Source organism: Petaurus breviceps, unplaced genomic scaffold, assembly GCF_028583685.1.
Source record: "Petaurus breviceps papuanus isolate PSGF00001 unplaced genomic scaffold, PetGlider_PUasm1.0 184, whole genome shotgun sequence".
In the NCBI taxonomy this organism is placed as follows: Eukaryota; Metazoa; Chordata; class Mammalia; order Diprotodontia; family Petauridae; genus Petaurus; species Petaurus breviceps.
The window spans coordinates 582,277-604,776 of record NW_027185793.1 but is presented as its reverse complement, the minus strand read 5'-3'; the positions used below and the strand labels follow the sequence as shown (position 1 = coordinate 604,776).

General features: G+C 38.3%; 1 protein-coding gene across 3 annotated transcripts in view; it reads left to right on the top strand.

Moving 5' to 3' along the window:
* SLC24A2 (solute carrier family 24 member 2) overlaps positions 1-22,500 on the top strand; it is a 330,161-nt gene that overhangs the window by 161,621 nt on the left and 146,040 nt on the right. For all 3 annotated transcript variants that reach the window (XM_069088075.1, XM_069088076.1, XM_069088074.1), the window contains exon 4: positions 1,044-1,152. In XM_069088075.1, coding sequence (XP_068944176.1) covers positions 1,044-1,152 — 109 coding nt within the window. The remainder of the gene's footprint in view (positions 1-1,043; positions 1,153-22,500) is intronic.

Genomic DNA, 22,500 nt, shown 5'->3' with positions numbered 1-22,500 from the left:
AGTACCAAGAATGAAAGTCTCTGCCCTCAGAGACTTTTCAATTACAATCCTTTTCAATTACAATCAATTGAAGCAGAAAAAACAAGTGAAAATATAGATTCAAAATAAACATTTTTAAAAAGGTAATTTTGGAGAGGAGGAGCCGGTAGCTTAGCAAATCAAGAAAGGCCTCATACTAAGGGACTCTTGAACTGAGTTTTGACGAAAACTTAGGATTCAGCAGAAATTCTCTGAACATTCACTATAGCTTGACATCCTTAGGCTGGTATTTCCAAACAGAAGGGGAAGTCCTTCTTCTGCTTTGATATTGGAAATCACTTTGGGACTATTTGGAAAAAGAGCATACGGACATGTAGTAGAGACAAATGACAACCAGTCCAATCCAACAACCAATCAATAAACATTAAGTTCCTCCTGTGTGCCAGACAGAGATCAGAGGAGTGGATTAGAAGTGATAACTAGTTTAGAGGTAGTATGGTTAGTGGACTTAGCAGTTTAGATTGCTGGAACTGGAGTTAGAAAGACTTGGTTCAAATCCTACCTCAGACATGCATAGAGTGTGTAACCCCAGGCAAGTCTGTTTACAGAGACAGCTAAGTGAACAGAACACTGGGTCTAGTGTCAGGAAGACCCAAATTCAAATGTGGCTTAAAATACTTACTAGCTGTGTGACCCTAGGCAAGTCAAACAGAGGTTACCTCTATATGCCTTGGTTTCCTGAATTATAAAAATGGGGATGACAGCAGAGCCTACCTCACAGTGTTTTGTAAGGATCAAATGAGATAATATTTTTCAAAGAGCTTTGCATGGTGCTTGGCATATAACAGGCACTCTATAAATGCATATTCCCTTCTCTTCCTTCCTTTTTCCTTCTCTGGCCCTCAGTTTCCCCATCTATATATAGCTGGACTCGATGACATTTAAGGTCCCTTCTACCCCTAAATCTGCAATCCATTTACTGATTTTTTCATAGAGATGAAATACATAATATTACATCTGCTTTCCTTCTGTTGACGAGATCTTTTCTTTGTCTCTCCGTTCAGACTAAGCCACGGCTCCAGCGAGGTGGTAGCTCTGCTTCTCTTCATAATAGTCTGATGAGGAACAGCATCTTCCAGCTCATGATTCATACCCTTGACCCACTTGCTGAAGGTAAATACCAAGATTGTTTTTTTTTAAGTTTCCATAGTACTAAACAAACAATAAAATTCATCTTTTCATAAAATTCTTATTCATGCTTATGTTGCTGTATCATATCATGGTATCCTAGTCTGGTCTTTCCCAGGGGACCCTCCAGCTCCCTTTCTGCTTGAAAGCCATTCCTTTGGTCTTTGAGTGATCCACCCCCTCACCCCCTTGTATTATTAGGAGTAATAGTAATAATTGTGGACAATGTGCTAACTTACTCTCCTGCCCCTTGTCTTAAATAAAGTTTGCCTTGATGCAAAGAGGATAGCAAGGCTAAACATTCCCTGTTTCCTCTTTCTGAGGTTTCCAAAGGAAGTTACGTGTAAATAAAAATCTACTCTGTGCTTTGTAATTTTGATGGATCTGTGATTTTCAGGAGTGTGGGGCCACTCCCCCCACCTATGTAGATCACAATCCCTCTATAGTAAGACTCTTTTTTTATTACATTGGGGCCATTTTTTTTTTTTTAGTTTTTACTTTTTAAGAAAAAGAAGACTAATTTGGAATATTTGTCCCCTTGATTCTCATTGGAAGCTAGAAGACTTATCTATCTAGACTTATTCCTAACTGAATCTTTCTTCAAATTCTCTGTAGAAAGTACAACTTCCAACATGTCAGAGGCTTTTCTCTTGTTCTTTTAATATCTTGGGGACACTGACGTAGCGCTTACAGATATGTGTATGCCAGTGCCCTTGTGATCTCATCAATGTCAGAATTCTCTCCATCAGTGCAGATCATAACTCATCCATACCATCCGGTAATGATACTTGAACATATATCAACAGTCACATCAAAAAAAATGTGAACACAGAGCTCAAAAAAAAAGTGAGACCTCATGTCTTCTAAATGAATGTGATGAATTATTAAATAGCGAATAATATTCAGCATAAAATGCTATGATTGTCTTGGTAATAACTACTTCTAGAGGGGAGGTTGAGAAAACACTCTGAGAGGGTTTCACCACTTAGGACCATAAAGTTAGGGTCAGAAGGAAAAGAGGTCACCTTGGTCAACTATCCCATTTTACAGGGGTGGAAATAGTCTGGAGAAATTAAGAGATTAAGTGACTTGCCCAATAATAACTAATCAGATTATTAGCTATTTAACAATTAGCTAATTATTAATTTACAATTATGACTTGCATTTAGATAGCACTTTAAGGTTGCCAAGTGCTTTACAAATAGGATCTCATTTGCTCCCCACAATGACCTTGAGAAGTAAGCACTATTATTATCCACACTTTACAGATGTGGAAACTGAGGTAGACAGAAATTATGTAACCAGCCCACACTCACACAGTTAGCAAGTATCTGAGGCCAGACTGGAACTTAGGGCCTACTGACTCAATATCTAGTACTTTATGTGCTGCACCACCTAGTGATGGAGCCAGTCCAGATCTGAATCTCCGTTTCCTGACTCCAAATCTAGTAGTCTTTCCCCTGCATTGGCTCCCCCTAAAGAGTCACTTTTTCATAGGTCATAGTTCCATAAATTTCAAGCTGAAAGGGACCTGAGTCCATGTAGTCCAAAATCTTCATTTTACATTTAAGGGAAATTTGGCCCAGGGAGAAGAAATGACTTGTCCCAGATGCCACAGATAATAATAAGTGTCAGAGGCAGAATTTGAATTCAAGTACCCTGACTCTCTTTCTTCTATACCATACAACCTTCCTCAGTTTCTCAGATGCTAGCAGGACAATGGGAGAAAAATGAAAAACAGCTTGATTCACCCCTTGGGTTCTATTACAAACAAAGTTGTGAAGGATTCTTTTGAGTATTAGGGCATTGCCTGGAACTCTCCCTTCTCTCCCCACCTACCCTCAAAAAAAGACTAGACTTTTCCTACCTTTGTCTTCTTCCTGTTATTCCCAAAATCCATTCTAGAGATAACAAGGCAAAGTGTTAATGTATGCCCAGTTTAAATAGCATCTGTAATGCCATTCTGCAGATCTCTGCCAATGTGGCTTAAAAGATCTAAATTTCTCTGTGGATTTTTGGCTTGTTGGGAGGCAAAGCAGGACCTAAATCAGAGATATTTGTGACTCAGAGTTGGCCCATTAATGCTTTTCCTGAAACACCTGGTGCTTGTTTGAGCCATGCTGCAATTAAACTGTTTATCCCTGCTGCAGTGAGATGTGCCTTTGGAAGCCATGCTGCTGCTTTCAAGGTTAAACCTCTTTCCCGAAATATATGAAGGGCTCCGGTGGTCTGAATTATGGAGAATGCTGGGAGCCATAATCATTTCAGGACTTGAGTGATTAGAAAATATGTAAAGCACTTTAATATTTTTAAATTGCTCTATAGCACAGTTGGCAAGGAAACAGATTGTTCTGTTATTTTTCTCCAAACTGCAATCATTTTTCATTCTCCCCCCAAATAAATACTCAAGCCCACACCTCTCAAAAATAGGAATCCATTTTTTGGTTCCAGTCTAATCACTTGAGTTCACACTCCCCAGCAGGGGGGGAAAGTCTCCTTTTAACAGGGCCCACCATGCTAGTTGCTTTGTAGACTTAGTAGTCTTTGTAAAAGTTTATAGCTTTCTGTGTATGTGTGTGTGTGTGTGTGTGTGTATGTGTCTCTGTCTCTCTGTGTCTTTGTCTCTCTGTCTCTGTTTTTCTGTTTCTCTGTCTCCATCTCTATCTGTCGCTGTCTGTGTGTGTCTCTGTCTCTATCTCTGTGTGTTTCTGTCTGTCTCTCTCTCTCTCTCTCACACACACACACACACACACACACAGCCCCCTGTTACTTTAAAGCACTACACATAAATTGTCATGACTTTCAATTCTTTCAGAAATATATTGTTTGTGTGACATATTGATTCAACTCTTAACCCCAATCATACGGTCTGATTTCCTTTGACAGCATATCGTGGCACTACAAATTTGTAGAACATTGACATGACCCATAAATAAGAAAGATATTAATATTTTTTTAATTTTAAAGAAAGAACAGGGGAAGTTTAATCTAGAGGGGAGATGACTCAGAGGGGGCATAATAACTGTCTTCACATATTTGAAGGGTTGACATTCAGGAAAGGGTTTTTTTTTCCTTCAAAAAAATGACTTTTTTAGGGGGCCCACAGGGCAGAAGTGAGAGCCATGAGTATAAATTGCCAAGAAGTAAGCTAAGGGGGCGGCCAGGTAGCACAGTGAGTAAGAGCACCGGCTCCAATGTCCCAATGTCGGAATGAGGATCAGGCTCAGATACTTAGCACCACACCCAGAAATAACTGGCCTTAGTAACCTTGAGCAAGTTACTTAACCCTGATTGCTTTAAAAAAAAAAAAAAGTAAGCTAAGGGAATGTTATCCTAGGGATGGTGTCACTAGATAGTCTGTAACAATTAGATTTGTACAGAAGAAGAATGGGTTTTTTCAGAAGCTGGTAAATTCTTCAATAATAGAGGTCTTCAAAGAAAGCCTAGACAATTACTTGTCAGGGATATTAAACAGGAGACTTTTGTTCAGATATGGGTGGGTCAAGATAGTCTTTGAGGTTACTTCTGACTCTGAAACTCTGATTCTTTATCTCACATGATGATGTCTTGTGAGTTAAATTTAAAGTGAACCTGGAAGAAAGAAAGAAAATATAGATCTCCTTGCATCTTCTTGTGTCTAATTTTTCAGTTCCAGAAATCTTTGGCAGCTCTTTACTAAGACCTACAACTGGTTTATAGACCCTCACCTAAATTAGCAAGTACAGATTATGAGTCAGAGAACTACAGTAGTATCCCTTTAGGAAAGGGCTAGTGAGTTCCATGAATAGCTTTAAAACTCTGACCCAATGTACTACAGCTTGGGTAGATTGAGTCTACCAACTCCCACTGAAACTGGTAGGCTAGATCCCCAGAAAGCAACTGCTACTTCTCTCCTTCAGGGTTTAGGGAACTTTTAACCCATGGTGGGTCAAAGCCCACTGAGGTGCTAAGATATGTTTTTCTAATTCTATAGCTCATGCGCCCACAATGGTATTCTCCCTCCCTCCACCTATCCCCACTCTATGATTAATCCTTTAGAAAGGGATATTTCATAAGTAGTATGTTACTATACCACCTTTTTACTATAAAAGTTGGTACAAAACATGCCCACAAGAGTATGACTCATCTCATCAGTGTTTATACAGTCCAGGGGAAAGTGAGTTAAGCTTAGAAAGCACATGGGACAATAAGTAACATACAGTTCTCAGTTGGTAAGGTCCATTCCCCCCACTTGCAAGTTCCCCTTAGGTACTATCCAGTTTTTCTTGTGGGCTCCTCAAAGAGTTTTAAAGCTGCTTTTCCTCAGTGCATTTATTTTTTCCAGAGCTCCTGGCACAAATACTACCACCACTCACGGCTAGCACACCAATGAAAAAATCCTCTTACCCTTCAAAGTTCACAACATCCACCTCCAATCAAGGGAGGAAACTGAGGCTCTGCTCCTCACCCCTGTCCTAGTGATTCCTCTTAGGGGTTGATCAGAACTTCCCTCTCCCTGCTCACCACTGAAATCTCTTGAATTCTGAGCTGATTTGCTATTTTATACAAAACCCAAAGGATGTGACCAAGTTTCTTCAACCAATACCCACAGACTTCCTATGGAGAATCGCTCCATTTCATCTAATGGCTTACTAGAACCTCTTGTCTAAGGCTCTTGATTAATTGATTGATGCAATAGAGGTATTATCACATCATTAAATTCATTATTTTTAAGTATGGTGGTGTTTGATTCTATTGATCCCTACCTTACAATGCTCTCAGTAATTTCACACTATTGGTGGGTAGAATAGATGATGATGATGATGGTGGTGCTGGTGGTAGTGCTGGTGGTAGTGGTGGTGATGATGATGATAATCCCCCTCAGTTAAGGTTCAGCAGAGATTTATCCAAACCCTTCACAAAATTCTTCAAAGTTGCAGAATTCTGAATTGTATCTACCTATTTAGGGGGGAAAAAAGAAAATTCAATCTGGGCAACCCACAAAAGTCTTCAAAGTTGCAGAATTCTGAGCCTACTTTGGAAAAAAAGACAAATCAGTCTCCCTTACATTCTTGTAAATAGTTGAGGTGTGAATTGTGGACTCATTGTAATGCTTTCTGTCTTTGAAAGAATGTTTCTAAATGCCCTTAGAAAAAATGTCTTTTATACCATGATAAAAAATATAATATCCAGAGACAAATTCTTTTTAATACAAGAATTTTTTTATAATTTAACTAAACTTTAGAGACCTCATTTTAGTTTGAAATGTAATTTTGATACCAATTTTCAAATTTTTTAAACCTCATAGCACCACATCATTAGAGATTATTCCTTTTTCCCCCTGTGGCATAGAATATGGAACAAACTAGACTCCTCAAAATGCCCTTCCAGTTTCTACTTTTTTAATACTCATATTTATTCATTGTCCCTTAACTTGACTGCTACCAAGTTCTTAAGGTTGTTCATAGAAACCATGAAAGGATTCCTGGAGAATAATATTCTAATTATTTAGTAACAGTTTCAAATAGCATAGAAACTAGAGGAAGTGTTTAAGGTAATAAATCTTCCTTTAACTAAAGCTAAGAGGGGACAAATAATTTGGGGGCTTGCACGCGCACACACACACACACACTAATACACACACTATGTGTGTGTGTGTATATATAATAGATACTGCAGAATAAATACAAAGTAAATCATGAGCCACTTAACCTCTCTCTGTCTCTCTTTACTCATCCATAATGTGGGGACAATAATAGCACATACCTTACAGAGTTGTGAAGATAAAATAAGCTAATATTTGTAAAGTGCTTTGAAAACCTTAAAGTGCTATATAAAAGCTAGCTGTCATTATTATTACAATTACAAATAATATTACAGTGGATCAATTGGTTCTTGACCTGCATCTTGAAAAAAGTGAGGGATTCTGTAAAGCAAAGCTGAAGAGGGAGTACATTCCAGGCTTGAACAATATCCAGTGCAAAGACAGAAAGATGGAAGAAGGAATGCTTTGTGTGAAGAACAAAGAGGTCAGTTTTCCTGGATCACAGACCATGGGAATAGAAATATTAATGAAGCTGGAAAGAGAGTTTGGGGCCAGGTTGTAAAGGGGTTTCAAAATCAGAGCTTAGAATTTATCCTAGAAATGATAGGGAACCATTAAAGTTTGTTGAGGAAGGGAGTAAGACTATCAGATGTGCCTTTAAGTAAAATCACTTTGGTAGCAATGGGGAAGATGGTCTAAAATTAGTCAATAATCAGTCAATTAACATTTATTAAGCTCCTACTATGTATCAGGCATTGCGCTAAGTGCTGGGGATACAAAAAGAAGCAAACAGTAGAATCAGCCTTCAAAAAGGTCACAGTCTAGTGGGAGAGACAACAAGCAAACAAATTTGTACAAGCAAGCGATATACAGGACAAATAGGAAATAATTAACAGAAAAAAAGTTACTAGAATTAAGAGGGATTTGGGAAAAGTTTCCTCTAGAAGATGAGGTTTTAGTTAGGACTTTAAAAAAATCAGGGAAACCAGGAGAAAGAACATTCCAGGTACGAAAAACAGCCAGAGAAAGTGACCAGAGATGAAAGATGGAAGAGCGAGGAAGCCAGTGCCACTGGATCAAAGATTATCTGCTAGAGAATAAGACCTAAGGAGCCTGCAAAATGGAGGGCTCAGTGATGAAGGTTTTTGAGTGCCCAACAGAGGATTTTATATTTGATCCTGGAGGTGATAAGGTGTTAGGGAGCCACTGGAATTTATTGAGTAGGGGAGTGATATGGTCAGAGTTGCACTTTAGTAAAATTATTTTTGAATGGAGAATGAAGTATGATGGGATGATGGGGGGGGAGGGGAAACTCAAGGCAGGAAAACCATCATCAAGTTACTGAAATAGTTCCAGCATGTGAAAGGATTTGATGCAGGGGGACCAACTAGAAGGTCATAGCAATATTCCAGGTGAAAGGTAAAGTGGACCTAAATTAAGGTAATGGATATTGAGTAGAGAAGGGGTCAGATGCAAAAGATGTTATAGCGGTAGAAATAACAATTGATTGGATTTGATCAGTGAGGGGAAAGGGAAGGGAATAAGCATTTATTTAGTGTCTACTCTGTGGCAGGCATTGTGCTAAGTGATTTACAGATGATATCTCATTTGATCCTCACAACAATCCTTCAAGGTAGGTAAAGGGCAGTGAGGATCAAGAAAAACACCAAGGTTATACATCTGAGAGTCTTAGTAGAATGGTGGTGGCTTCAACAGAAATAAGGAAATTTGGTGGAAGAAAGATTTGGAATGGGATCTGTTTTGACATGTTGTACTATAATGCCAAGGAAAGGCAACTTCCCAAGGTTCAAAATACCAGCATAGGTGCTCTCCATTTTACCCACCCCTGGATCACAATTCAATCTACCCCAGAGTTACATCAAGTTTAAACACAGCACTTAATACCCAGATGGAGGTCTTTTCTTCATCTTGACATGAGGCAAGTTCTCAGCAATCTTAGTTCCTGGGGAGACAAGGCTTAGCAAGGCCACAAGATACATTGCCAGTCCCTTCATTAATTCATCCTCTGTCTGTAGAACAGTCCTAGAACCCCTGAAAACATTAGCAAAACCCTCTCCCAGGATTTCTGTAAACATACAACAAGAAAATCCTTCTTCTGGGCTTCTGAACCAACAGAAAGGCTCCCAGACCCCTGCAACAACAGCACTGTCCTTCACCAGTGAACAGTATTCACTCTGTCTGCAGGACAGTCTCCAGACCCCTGCAACAACAGCACTGCCCTTCACCAGTGGACAGCATTCACTCTCTGTCTGCAGGACAGTCTCTATGAACCAACAGAAAGGTTCCCAGACCCCTGCAACAACAGCACTGTCCTTCACCAGTGGACGGTATTCACTCTGTCTGCAGGACAGTCTCAGGGCTTCTTAGCCAACAGCCAGGTTCCAGGACTTCTTCAACAGGGCTGTCTTTCACCAGTGGACAAATCTGGCAAAACAACATCAAAACAGACAGACAAAGTACCAGCAAAACAGCCATGTCTCCTCAGTCCTTGGCAGCTCAGGGGGCAGGTCTCAAAAGTCCAGGGCAATTCAAAGCGGCCACCAGCAATTCTCTTAGTCTCTCTCCCTCCACGAGATGCTGCTTCCAAAAAGGTCTTCCGCCTCTCTCTTGTCTCTCCAAATCTACGTCACCAGCTCCTCCCAGTTCAGGACTTTCTTTTCACATCAACAAGTCCATCCCACAGGTGGGATTAACAAGCTCTGGGTTTTAACACAATCAATTTGAAAACCAAGCCAATACAGAGGGAATCTTTAAATGCCATTACTATCACACATGTTAAGCCTGAGATTTCTCCAAGACATTCATCCTATAAGCAAACATCTGGGAATTAAACTGGAGCTCAAGAGATAGAGTGAGGCTGGATTTGTAGATCCAATAATCACCTGAATAACGATGATAATTAAACTCATGAGAGCTGATGAGGTTAACAAGAGACAGAAGAAAAGAGGGCCCAGGACTGAGCCTTGGTGTAAACCCAAAGTGAGGGGCTGTGAGATGGATAATGAGCCAACAGAGGAGAGAGACTGAGAAAGAGTAGGCAGGAAGACAGGAAAAGACACAGAAAAGAGCAGTATCACAAAATCTCAGAGAGGAAAACATATCTAGGAGAAGAGGGCATTTAGCATTGCTAGGTAATACTTGTCCATTCCCATAGGAAGCAGAAACTTCTTACATACAGTCTTATTCATAACAACACTAGATTACATGCCAAAACAAAGACTACAACAGGATTTAGAGTTATTTAATCAAATTTTTATTTATTTAAACCCTTATTTAATAAAATAAAATTATTTAGTCAAACATGCACATTTGACATGTTAGGAAACTGAGGCAGCTCACATAAGCAGTGAGTTGCAGAGCCAGGATTTGAATTCAAGACCTCTAACTCCATGTCTAATATTCTATCCACTGCACCTAAAGTGGCCAATTGGTAATGCCTGATTTAGGGACTTCTATACTGTCTTAGCACTGCCTAAAGCACCACATTTTTTATCATAGCTCTCTATGCATACAGACCAATTACTTTTCAGTTCCCTGTTACCCAATCATATTCTTCCCCCACCTTCCCTCTTTGACTAGCCCAAAAGAATGGTATTATAAGCAGATAGGCTATACAGAAAGTTGAAATAATAAGTTTACCAAAGTGATTTCAGCTTTTCCTTTTTTTTTAGTTAATTATAAGGAAAAAATTGGAAAGAGAAATCCTCTGGCCTAAAATCAATGCAATTCAATAAACACTTATTAAGTGTCTACTATGTGCCTTGCAATGTGCTAAAACACTGTGGGGTTACAAATAAGAAAGAGAAAGATTGTCCTTGCCCTCAAGAAACTTAAAATCTGATGGAGAAAGACAACACACAAAAGGAAACTAGAAAGGGGTAGGGAGGGTTTCAGATAAAGCAGTATTTTCCATGGTTACATGGTCTTGTGCTCCCTCATAACATTTCTAGAAGTTTCTCTTTCTTCTTTACATAACCCATGGCTCATTTACCAAAACTGGACTGGATTCAGCCTTGGAGACTTTCCTCTTAAGTAGATGTCTTTGGTTTATACTTCAACCCAGAGTTTCCCATGGGAACATAAAAATTTGGCCCATATCTAACTAAACCTCCACCAAAAAAAGGAAAAGAGACTTCAGTTCCCATGCAAGCACATAAGCTAACAAAATATTAGGAAAAGGACAGGTATTATTTCACCAATCAGAAAATGAAAAGGATGTTTCCCTGAACCCATAAATAGTCAAGCTAACTCCTTTTCCCATTCTAGATGCCCTTTGCCTTCAAGGATTCTTTGTAGTTCTCCTTCTCTGTAGTATTACCTCATATGTTCTGCCCTCCCCTGCAACAGGGTTGCAATTCATATGTTCTAGAGAGTCAACCAATACCACCCTGCTGTTACAGTGAGACCCACCTTCCCAGGAGTTTTTACAGTCTCACCTCAACTAAGTGTAGGGAGAAGGCAGAATTCTTATAGTATTAATTTCCCCCTATCTCCACCCTTCTTGATTTGGCCAAAGCCATAGGTTCCATAGTACCAATATGGTAAGATTCAAAGCTGCTGCTTTTTTCATGTTACTGCTCCTCAGTTCCAGCTCCTGCAGTTCCCAGCTTGAATGAGGTCCCTAGTACAGTTAAGGAACTCCTCCATCTGTCCCAGAAATTCCTTTGCTGCCTTTGTTTCATGTCATCTCAAGGGCTGTGTGGTTCCCTGGTTGCATGGGCTTCTCTCCAAGAAACTAAATCTATGTACAGCCTCTCTTCTTTCTTATCTCCTCTTTCACCATCCATTTTAAAAGCCAAACTGGAGAGCATAGCTCAAGTGTCTGTACACTGGGGAAAGTGAACTAGCCATGAATTAAGTCTATACCCAAAAAAGAGACCTAATAGGGGGAGCAATTTGGAATTCGTAGCAAAATCCTATCTTAGAAAGTGCCATAATGACATAAAATTCATAGGGATTCTCACATGGCTTGGATAAACAGGGAGACACTAACTAGAATCCTTCTGGGTGAGGTAGAATTAACCTTACTGTATCTTCTACTACTCTATGCTCCAGATTCCTGGGGATTGCCATCTGACCTGTTGATGTGCCCTAATGACCCTTTGATCTTGTTAACTACCCTGCTGTTAAACCCAAATTCTTCCCAGCTATCCATCTTACTAAATGTGTTGTTTCCCTATATTATAACATGAGCTCTTTGAGAATAAGGATCATATCATTTTTCTATTTGTATACCCAATGTTTAACACATAGCAAGTGCTTAATAAGTCTTTTTTCATCCATTCATGCTTCATTATCAAGGCATCACAAGAGAGAGAAGAAGTAGCTTCTCCTGGGCATATCTGAATATATCCCTTAAATTTATAACATTCAAAATTTGTTTTTCATATTTGTTTCATCATCATAATTTTATTGTTAATTTAAAAAGCAATATATTTATAATTAAAAGCATACCAGGTAAACTCAAAAATACTATATTTGATATTATGCTTGCCCAGAGGGTATATGATCTAAGTGACTGTCTTCAATACTCTCAGCAATTCTAATATTATGTCTCTATATTTCCTTTTCACCTCCTTTTTCATAATAAACCTTTAGTCGCTTAATGAGATAAATAGAAAAATGACGCTAGCCATATTTAGATTTGGGAAATATAACAAATTTTCCCAGGGGTTACCTAACTTCACATCATCACAGCTTGTCTCCACTGTTGTTACTTCTCAGCTAACACATTTGTGTCACATTAGTTCAAATTGGTCCTTGGAGTCTCCTATGAACATTTCTTCTGTCTTTCTCAAGGACAATTGCTTTTCCTCATTTAAATATACAGCAGATGTTTTGACATCTTGATATATTCCTTTCCATCACATGGCCAGCTCAGCTCAACTGTGAGTACAAGGATAGAGTTTTGGTGAACTGAACTCTCAAACAACTTAATTAAGTGAACCTTTACAAATAAGAACAACAACAAAAGGACCCACTTTTTTTAAACCAGTCTATTTTTCCCTCTAGGTATTAAATACAGTCAGTTATTATTTAATTCCTATTGGGTGTAAAGCATTGTGCTTGTAATACAAGATTGTGGTTGTAATACAGAGGAATTAAAATACATAGTCTCTACCATCACTGGGTTAGCAATTTAGCTGGAGAGAAAAGATACCCTTACATGACACAACTAATGGAATAATAAAGAAATGCATTTCAGTGTTTGATTACAACAATCCAGAGATATTCTCCACCAATGCAGATCACATCCCCTCTCTGCTTTAACAGAAAGCTTCATGAACTGCTATGATTAAAAATGGGGCAGCTACATGGCACAGTGTATAGACTGCTGGGCTTGGAATCAGGAAGACTCATCTTCCTGAGTTCAAGTCTGGTCTCAGACATTTACTAGCTGTGTGACCCTGGGCAAGTCCCTTAACCCTATTTACCTCAGTTTCCTCATCTGTAAAATGAACTGGAGAAGGAAATGGCAAACCAATCCAGTATCTCTACCAAGAAAACCCCAAACGGGACCCCAAAGAATCAGACTCAGCTGAAAAATGCCTGAACAACAATAACATGACAATATATCTATTGCCTCCTACCCAAATTTCTGATGTTGAGCCTCTCTAAATTAGGTTAGGCTGGTCCTTGGACAACTAGACAAATTATCCAAAAGCCATCTTTGTGGTTTTTCCAGCTTAAAAGGTACAAGAGGTTGGCCTCAAAACCTTTATAAACCCATCACAGTGAAGGAATAGACAAGATTTCCACAGGTGAAGCAAGTGAAAAGCATTTTACAGAGGGACATACACACAACATGTATACATTAGCATTATCAAAACTAACCAAGAGCTAGTATATGTGTGTAAACAACCAGATGAGATCAATCACAGGTGGCTTATGAGAGAAAGTAAGTTTTAAAAAAGGTTGGAGTCAAAGAACAGGAACTAAAAAAAGGAAAAAGCAATTACAGATATAGGGAACGGCATATACAGAACACTGAAAATTACTCATTGCTTGCTTAGAAAAAAAATTGTTTCACCTTGATGAGTGGGCATGTAGCTATTTGTAGACTGGATTAAAGTGCTCGTTGACTTTCAATTTCTCTTAAAATGTTGTTATAGAGGATAGTTCTTCATAAGCAACTATATTATATGTGTCTATCCATATTATATACACACTTATGTATGTAGACCCAAGGACTCAATAATAGCTAACTCAGGTTCTAGGTACTTTGTGTGTCAGAATCCTTTTTAAACTATGTGTTTACTTTTACTAGTTAACCAGAAGATACATTATTCAAAACAAGGCATTTCATGAAATAGAAGCATCAATGAATGAATAAAACATTTATTAAATACTAACTATATGCAAAACACCATGCTAAGCTCTGAAAATATAGGAGAAACAGTTCCTGCTCTCAAGGAGCTCACATCCTAATAGGCGAGACAGCATCCTAATAGGAGAGAAGGAAGAAGAAATAAATAAGAGTATTAATGACAAAATATTTCCCACATGAACTTGGAATTTAATGTCCCACTAATACAACTATCCCTAGCAGAGTAGACATGCATAAGAATAATGCTTGGTAAATATATACATGGAGAACAAATGTGACCAGGTTACCCACATGGAGAGGTACACACAATGGGACATGTGTAGTCAGAGGGACAAACCACTCATACCTCTCATGCTATAGAGCTGCTATGTGTTCTGGAGGGGTTCTCACATTAATCTCTCCCAGGCCTGATCCCCAGTAGGCATCTCTCTTTGATATTTTCTATTGGATAAACTGTCTCCACTGCTCTTCAGCTATCCACGTCCACCCACTACTCTGTACACTATCTTGGTGGGAGGCTGGGAAGAGCAGAAAGGTGGGTTGATGGTATGTTTATGTGCCTTTTTCAGAAAGGACACAGCTACAACTCTTTCATCCAATGGTAATGAACCACTTCCTCTCAGTCAAGTTGCCATATAAAAACTAGATGACCAGGCTAGGCTCACATCTGCTCCTTGAATTCGTTTGTCCTCTATTGTCTCCTCTGATTCATTCAGTTTAACTCTCATCTGACTTATGGTCAAAAATTCATTTTACTTCTATCATCCCCCCCCCACCCCTACCCCCTAGCCTGGCTCAGGGAAGTATGTATTTTCAGAACTCTATTTCTTCCAGGAAAAGGAGCTGAGAAAAACTGTTCTGAGGAAGGTGCTTTCTCCTCCCCATTCCCATCATACTTCTCTGTTCTATGCAGATCACAGGGGCTGAACTGGTTGGAAAAGATTGAAAAGGCATTCGTCCCACTTCAACCAGCAACAAATTATAGCCTATTTTTTTTTTCCTTTTAGCTTTTGTACATTCTTCTCCCATTAAAATTGCAGACCTGGTAAATTACATGAAGTATATTTAAATAGCTTCAAGATATACCACTGGAATCATGTTAAACATCAGAAATAAGCATACAATATTGTATTGGTAACTATTCTAACTGAATTACACAGTCACATTATAATATCATTCAGTAAACATAGGAACATGCTGCAAAAAGAATACTTGTCACAATCAAAAACAGAAATGATAATATACATTTAGAATAAAATGTATCATCATAAATAACTTTCAAATACTCAAGTGAATCTATGATCTTACTGAAGTGGTTATTCATTTCTCCTATAGCGTAAATCATAAATTATCCATGCCTTCCTATACTGTATGAGTCTCATCCACATTATCTCCTAATTTCTTCCACCAGGGTCTACTCAGTGGGATGGGGTTCTTGCTTGCTTCCCCTTCACATTGAAAAGTAACCAATAAAGAAGATGGACTAGGGGTGGCTAGGTGGCACAGTGAATACAGTACCAGCCCTCTAGTCAGGAAGACCTGAGTTCAAATGTGACCCTGTGACCTTGGGCACTTGACCCCAACTGCCCTGCCTTCCCCCCCAAAAAAAGAAAAAAAATGGACTATTTCTTACATGACAATCTTAAGTTTTTTTTTTCACTCATATTTATTTTATGACATCTTTTACTTCAGAGTAAAGTATGGTCCATTGACAGAGAATTGGCCTCAGAGTTAAGAAGACTCTGGTCTAAGTCTCACATCTGCCACATACTAAAAGTAAGTTACTTAACTCTCACTGCCCCAGGCAACTCTCAAAGACTATAGATTGCAGAAAAGGTGCTAATCTGCATTGATAGAAGCTTCTCACCAATGAGGAACATCAAGTTCCTCCTATACTAATAACATCTCAATTCCAGATTTGAACAATGTTTAACTCCACCTTTTCATAATTTCCTGTCTGTAAGGCATTGCAACCACTCACAACTACAAGGCACTTCTCCACTGGTCTCTGGGTGATATTCATTTTAAATTCCTTGGAGACTGTAGTTTTCCATTTCTTGCAACCATGCAATAGCAACAGAAAAGAGAGGAAGGGTGAACTTTGTTATAATTAGAATTGTTTTTTTACATAACAAAGGCAATCCAGCCTGCTCTTCTACTTAATTCTGTACCCAACCATTGTTCACTTACAGGATCTTTCCAAGATATATAAAAATATATAGATATATTGGTAAGCAAGCTCTATTATTTTGTTTTGTTTAAGGATAGGGAGACTGGTATGCTTGTAGGCACTTGGGAAGGTAAGGAGAAACAGAAGATTAGCAAGAGAGAGGGAGCATGAGAGTGGAGCAATCTACTAGAAAAGACAAGATCAAGAATACATATAGAGGTAATTGTCCTTGGCAAGGAAAAGGGCCAGAAAATAAACAGGGTTCAGTTCATTTCTTCATATTATTTAGTAAATACTTCATATCGTTTCAAAATATTTATAGCATCACATAAGGCACTTTTAATGTCCTTATCCTTCACGTCATAAGACATTCCTTTAACTAGAAGTCCTCTTTGTGGCCCTCTGTGGTTTTCTGCTGTTCTACACATTTAGCATCCATTTTGGGAGATTTCTTTTCTTGTTAAAACACTATTCAAACACCATAACATTAAACAATATGTCACTGGCACTTTGACATTTTTGTTCAGTCATTTCAGTCATGTCCGTCTCTTTGTGACCCCATTTTGGGGTTTTCTTGGCAAAGATACTGGAATGGTTTGCCATTTCCTCCTCCAGCTCATTTTATAGATGAAGAAGCTGAGGCAAACAGAGTGAAGTGACTTACCCAGGGTCACACAGCTAGTAAGAGACCAGATTTGAACTCAGGAAGATGAGTCTTCCTGACTATAGATATTGCACTGTCTAGCTACCCAGTAAAATAGTTATTTTAAAACAACTGACCTCACCTATTTTTTTTTAATTTGGAAAACTTTGCTGTTTAATCACAGCCATCTTTTGTTCTTTGCAAATCATAAAGGCCATAGTGACTAGAGAAAGCTGAAAAGGCTTGTACCTTTGGTCCCTCTTTTCTCAGTAAAAAGAAAATAACCATTTACTCTCCTTAATTATTGTCTATTTCCCCATATATAGATATAGTAGAAGGAAATCTGAAGTGTGTCCTCTATCTACTACATTATATATCTTATCATTTACTGTATACATATCAAGAAACAGGCAGAAGAAACCAGCAGAGACCAGAAGGTGATTAAGAGGTGTTTTTGTTGTTGTTGTTTTGGTTTGGTTTTTTTGCTGAGAGCAAGGGGAACAAAGGTTACCAGACTTTTCAGTTTTCTCCAATCGGCCTAGTCCTTAGAGTTTACATAGAACCGAGAGATAGGCCTGGGGGAAAGGTGGAATGGGGAAGAAGAGAGGAGGAGGGAAAGGTTGAAAGTGGTTTCTTCCTCATAGTTTCTACCATTTCCCTTTTGATTAAAAAAAAAGATCCCTGGGGATACTTGCTCCAACCAGGTGTTGTGATAAGAGCAAAAAGGAGTTTCTGACCATGTGAGAAGAGAGTTGAATGAAGTCAGAAGAGTCAGTACATCAAAATAGAGTTCAAAAAGCAGATGTAATCTTGAACCATGCACATGCAAAGCATAGGAATATATGAAATATATATATGTATATATACCATATATTTAACATTTACATTTGCATATATCACATGCATATAGATGTCGATAAATTTCAGTTATTCATTGTTTTGTATGTGTATACATGTATGATGTGTGTCATATATAGTAGTTATGATATATATTTAATATATTTATGATTTCATAGAAGATTAGTGTTTAAGAAATGAGGAAGAGGCAGCATGAAAGAAAAATTGTGCTTTAATACATATATTCAAATTCAGCAAAGATCTCTCACTGAGACTAAACTTTCATAAATGTCTGAATGCTACATTTTCCTATAAGCATTGGTTACAAAATAGGAAATGTTGTTCTCCTGACTTCTCTAAAGAAGATCCCGATATGCATGCTTAAGTTAGTCTGTGAGTTCAGGAGAAGCTCATCTTCATTGTTTTCCCCAAAAGTGTTTACTAAATATCCCTAAAAGTCAGTATTTTTATCCTTCCCTGTCCAGTCATGACAATGGAGAAACCTAAGCATTTGGGCACCTAGGAGGTGTATAGGCCCTGCAGCCAGGAAGATCTGAATTAAATAAAATTCAGCCTCAGAAATCTCCTAACTTCGGTTGTCACCCTGGGCAAGGCACTTAATCTCTGCTTCAGTTTCCTCAGTGGTAAAATGGGAGTGATAAAAGTACCTTCTTTTGGAGCTGTTAGGATCAAGTGATAATATTTAGAAGATGCCTAGCATTTGGAGAGAGCAGGTGCTTAATAAATGCTTATTCCCTTACCCCTAAAGTAGTATAAAATATCAGGCTTTCATTTCTGTCAGATAAACATATTTAAACAGCTCATAAAGAGATAAACAGCTCATAATCCTAGAGTGCTTTAAAATTTATAAAACACTTTGCTCACAGTGGTCCATGTGAGACAGTATATAAGTATTGTCACACACATACACATACACACATATGCACACACATACACATAGATACACACACACACACACACACACACTTACCAGGTGAGCAAACTGAGGCAAAAATTGAAATAGTTTGCTGGAGGTCAGAGCATCAAAGTCAAGGGTCAAACCCTATGCTCCCGATTTCAAATACCAAGCTCATTCCATTGCACCACTCTGACCATCAAGAACCAAAGTCTTCAAAGGCTGAAAAGAAATAAAATATGATCTTATTTTATTTTACCACTATCAGAAGTATTAATGTCTAGAAAGAAGAGGCAGTATTGTTAATGTCAGCCATAAAGTAAAGGCACAGCTAAATAGCTTCTTTCCTCTGGGGACTTTAAATCGTTACTTCTCAATTTCAAAGTTAAAGATAGGAAAAATTGAATTTCTAGCTCTTCATGTTACAAACATCACAAATATACTTTCACTTTTGCCATAAAGGGACTAAGAAGGTGCTTGCTAAGGCAAATGGTTTCTGCATGAGGGAAATTATCTATTTTAGATGAGAGAGCATTTTGCTTTGAAGTTTGAGGTTACCATGTGTGGGGGTCCCAAATTGATTCTGATGACATTCCAACTTGAAGCATAACAGAAAGAACCCACTAAAAGAAATAGGCATCGAAGCTATGTTAAAGTGCTGGGGTTTTGTCTCTGTACACATCGAGATTAAGGACAGCTGTTGTGATAGATAGGCTGTGATAGATAGGTAGATAGATAGGAAACAGAGAAGCCAATAATGGTTAGAGGTGGAGGACTTTCCTCCCTTCTGCAAAGCCAAAGCAGATGCTCAAATCAAAAGAATATTTGAGTATTTATTTATAAATTTATTTTTCATTTCAATTCATTTTTTCATTATTTCATCATAAATTTATAAAAATTATACTAAATTTTGCCACAAAGAATGGATATTTCATTCTCAATGTCCTTAAAGACACCTCTGAGTTCATACTAATTGAATGTGAGGCCACGGAAACTTTGGAGGAAGACTGTCCCTAATTTTATCTGAAGGAGGTGAAAGGGTACTTAGGTTGGTTCACAAGGAGATTTTTCCAGTTGTGATTTGTGATGTACTCCTTCCTGTGGACTGACAGCATTATAAATGTTTCTAAACTGGGTGCACATCATCTCCCTACAGATATCACCATGATCAGACCTATCAAATGTAGCTTCCTTGTGTCTATTCCCACCCCAACATTCAATTTAATAAATGTTTATTAAATGCAAGGGCACTATTGAGGTGAGGAGGAGGGGAAGTGTAAAGGTGAATAAAACATCTTTCTTGCCCTTAAGAACTTTATTATCTAAGCAGAAAAATCAAACAGCTAGCCAAATAGCTACCATACAAAGTAGAATATAATAAATGCATAGATGTACAAAGGTGAGAAGAAGCAGGGGAGGGTTCATGGAAGGTGTGATATCTGACCTTGGTCAGGCTTCCCAATATTGACGGGATGTAGGCCTCAAGTCCCTCTTCCACAAAATGAAGAGGTACAACCTCGCAGGTCCCTTCTAGCGCTAAGATCTGTGACCTTATTAAGTAGAGCCTCGAAAGTAATTCTTCAGTGGCCAGTGTTTAGGTCCCCTATGGAATTATCCTTAGGATCCTAACAGATTGCCATGTCTGCATTGGGAGTTTTTCTATTACTAGTAAAGACTTGTGCTTGAATTATTTAGAAGCAATCTCAGTAGTTTCAGCTATTGGCTCCACAATCCCAAAATGCAAAACAAAGTGGTCTCAAATATTCAAATGGATCTCTGATCTCATTGATTTGGAAGTTCCCTCTCAATATGCAGATTGTTTTAAAAAATGGTAACATCCTCCCACCCCCATCTTATGCAACTCTTATCCATTTAGTCCCATAAATTCACCCAGTGGTAACCACCAAATATTAGGCCTTCCTAGGTTTCTCTTGATAACATGAAGATATCAGTGATGCATTCTGGCTATTCAACAGTCTATGTTGAGTCATTTCCAAATCTTCGTGACCCCATTTTGGAGTTTTCTTGACAAAGACACTAGAGTGGTTGGCCATGTCCTTCTTCAATTCATTTTACAGATGAGCAAACTAGACAAACAGGGTGAAGTGATTTGCCCAGGGTCACACAGTTAGTAAGTGTTGGAGACCAGATTTGGGCTCAGGAAGATGTTTTCCTGACTTCAGGCCCAGCAATATGTCCACTGAACCACCTAGCTGCCCCTGACCTCATCTGAGAGCACAGTTATATTTGTCCTGATAAAACCTCTTTGTACATTTGAAACAAATCTCAAGTTTATGGTTCTTGACATGGGATCAACCTGAAACCCACCTTTGATTGACAAACCTTTTCTGAACACAACATATAGCTTAACTTTAAAGAACCCATAGGCTGAAAAGGAAGAGAAAGAAAGCTTACCATGTGGAATATTGAGAAGCCTTTTCAGTGTTAAGATGAATATTAGTGCTAAAAGATGTTAGAGTGTTGTTTACTCGCATCTGATTTCATGACCCCATTTGGGAGATTTCTTGGCAGAGATAGAGGAGTGGTTTGCCATTTCCTTCTTCAGCTTATTTTACAGATGAGGAAATTGAGGCAAACAGGGTAAAGTGACTTGCGCAGGGTCATACAACTAAGTGTCTGAAGCCGGATTTGAACTCCAGGACAGGTGTCTTCCCAAGTTCTCTAGAACTTTGGGTAGAGTGCTTCCTGAGCACTCTATTCGCTGCACTGCCCTGCTGCCCATCTTTTCCATATACAAAGATGCATATATATACACAAAAAATACATATGTATATGTATATTTATAAATATACCCCTATACACATACATCTATGTGTACATGAATATATGTACATCTACATATCCACTTATATCCACTTGGTCTTTATTTTGTAAACAGTGAAGCCAGTCTCTTCTGAGTGATTACAGATCTCATCGAAGAGGTTTTGCAACGTCCTGGGTCTTAATGCTAACAACACAAAATTATCCACAGACAGAGGCTTGTAGAGGAGCTCACCATCCACAAAGCATCCCTCCTCCACTTAGACTTTGCCCTGATCCTCTCTATCACAGCATCAAACACCTTTGGAGAGTATGCTTTTCAGTGTCTTGTGCTTTCTTTGATGCTTATGACAAGAGGGTTATTGAATAGTGTTATTTTTTTATTAAATATTTCAAGGAACCTTGAATGATTTTGATGTTTGAATGAGAGACAACTTGTAAAAGAATCTGTAAGGGTTAGTAAATTGTTCTACGCATTCAAATAAAATTTGATTTTGTTTGTAATCAACAAATAATAAATACAATGGAATTCTCCAAATCACATAGTTAATTTTGAAATGGTAAAGATGTGGTCTATTGTTGAGTACCACTTAAGAAAATCTGTTTATTCTCTAATAATATCCTCATCAAAGATGTCCTCACTTCATGTATAAGTGACTTTCATGAAGATTTTGTGTAGAAATGAGACTTATTGACGCTCTTTCGGTCAACTTTTTTTTTACATCAACAAGGACCAAGAATTTTTTAGACCTTTAGTATTTCCCTCTCCTTCAGAGGATTCATGTACATTCTGCCATACCCTCCCTCTAACATAGATCTCTTTTCTATGTAATCAGTCTAATCTCTGTTCTCTTTAGTGTCCTTTCTTTCTCCTCTATAAGCACATCCAGGTCTATGATGTTTAGTGTCCAAGTTCCACTCTTCTTGATAGAGAAAATTATTTGTTGTAAAAAATTTTACAAATTTTTTTCTCTTTTTCTTCTTTTTTCCTTCTATTTTCCTGATTAAATGTCCTTGGAAAGACTTTGCTTAGTACGTGTCTTGCAAAGTATTCTTTAAATTAGTTTTCTCCTCCTCTGTTTTGCTTTGCTTTATGATAGTACTGCTCATAATT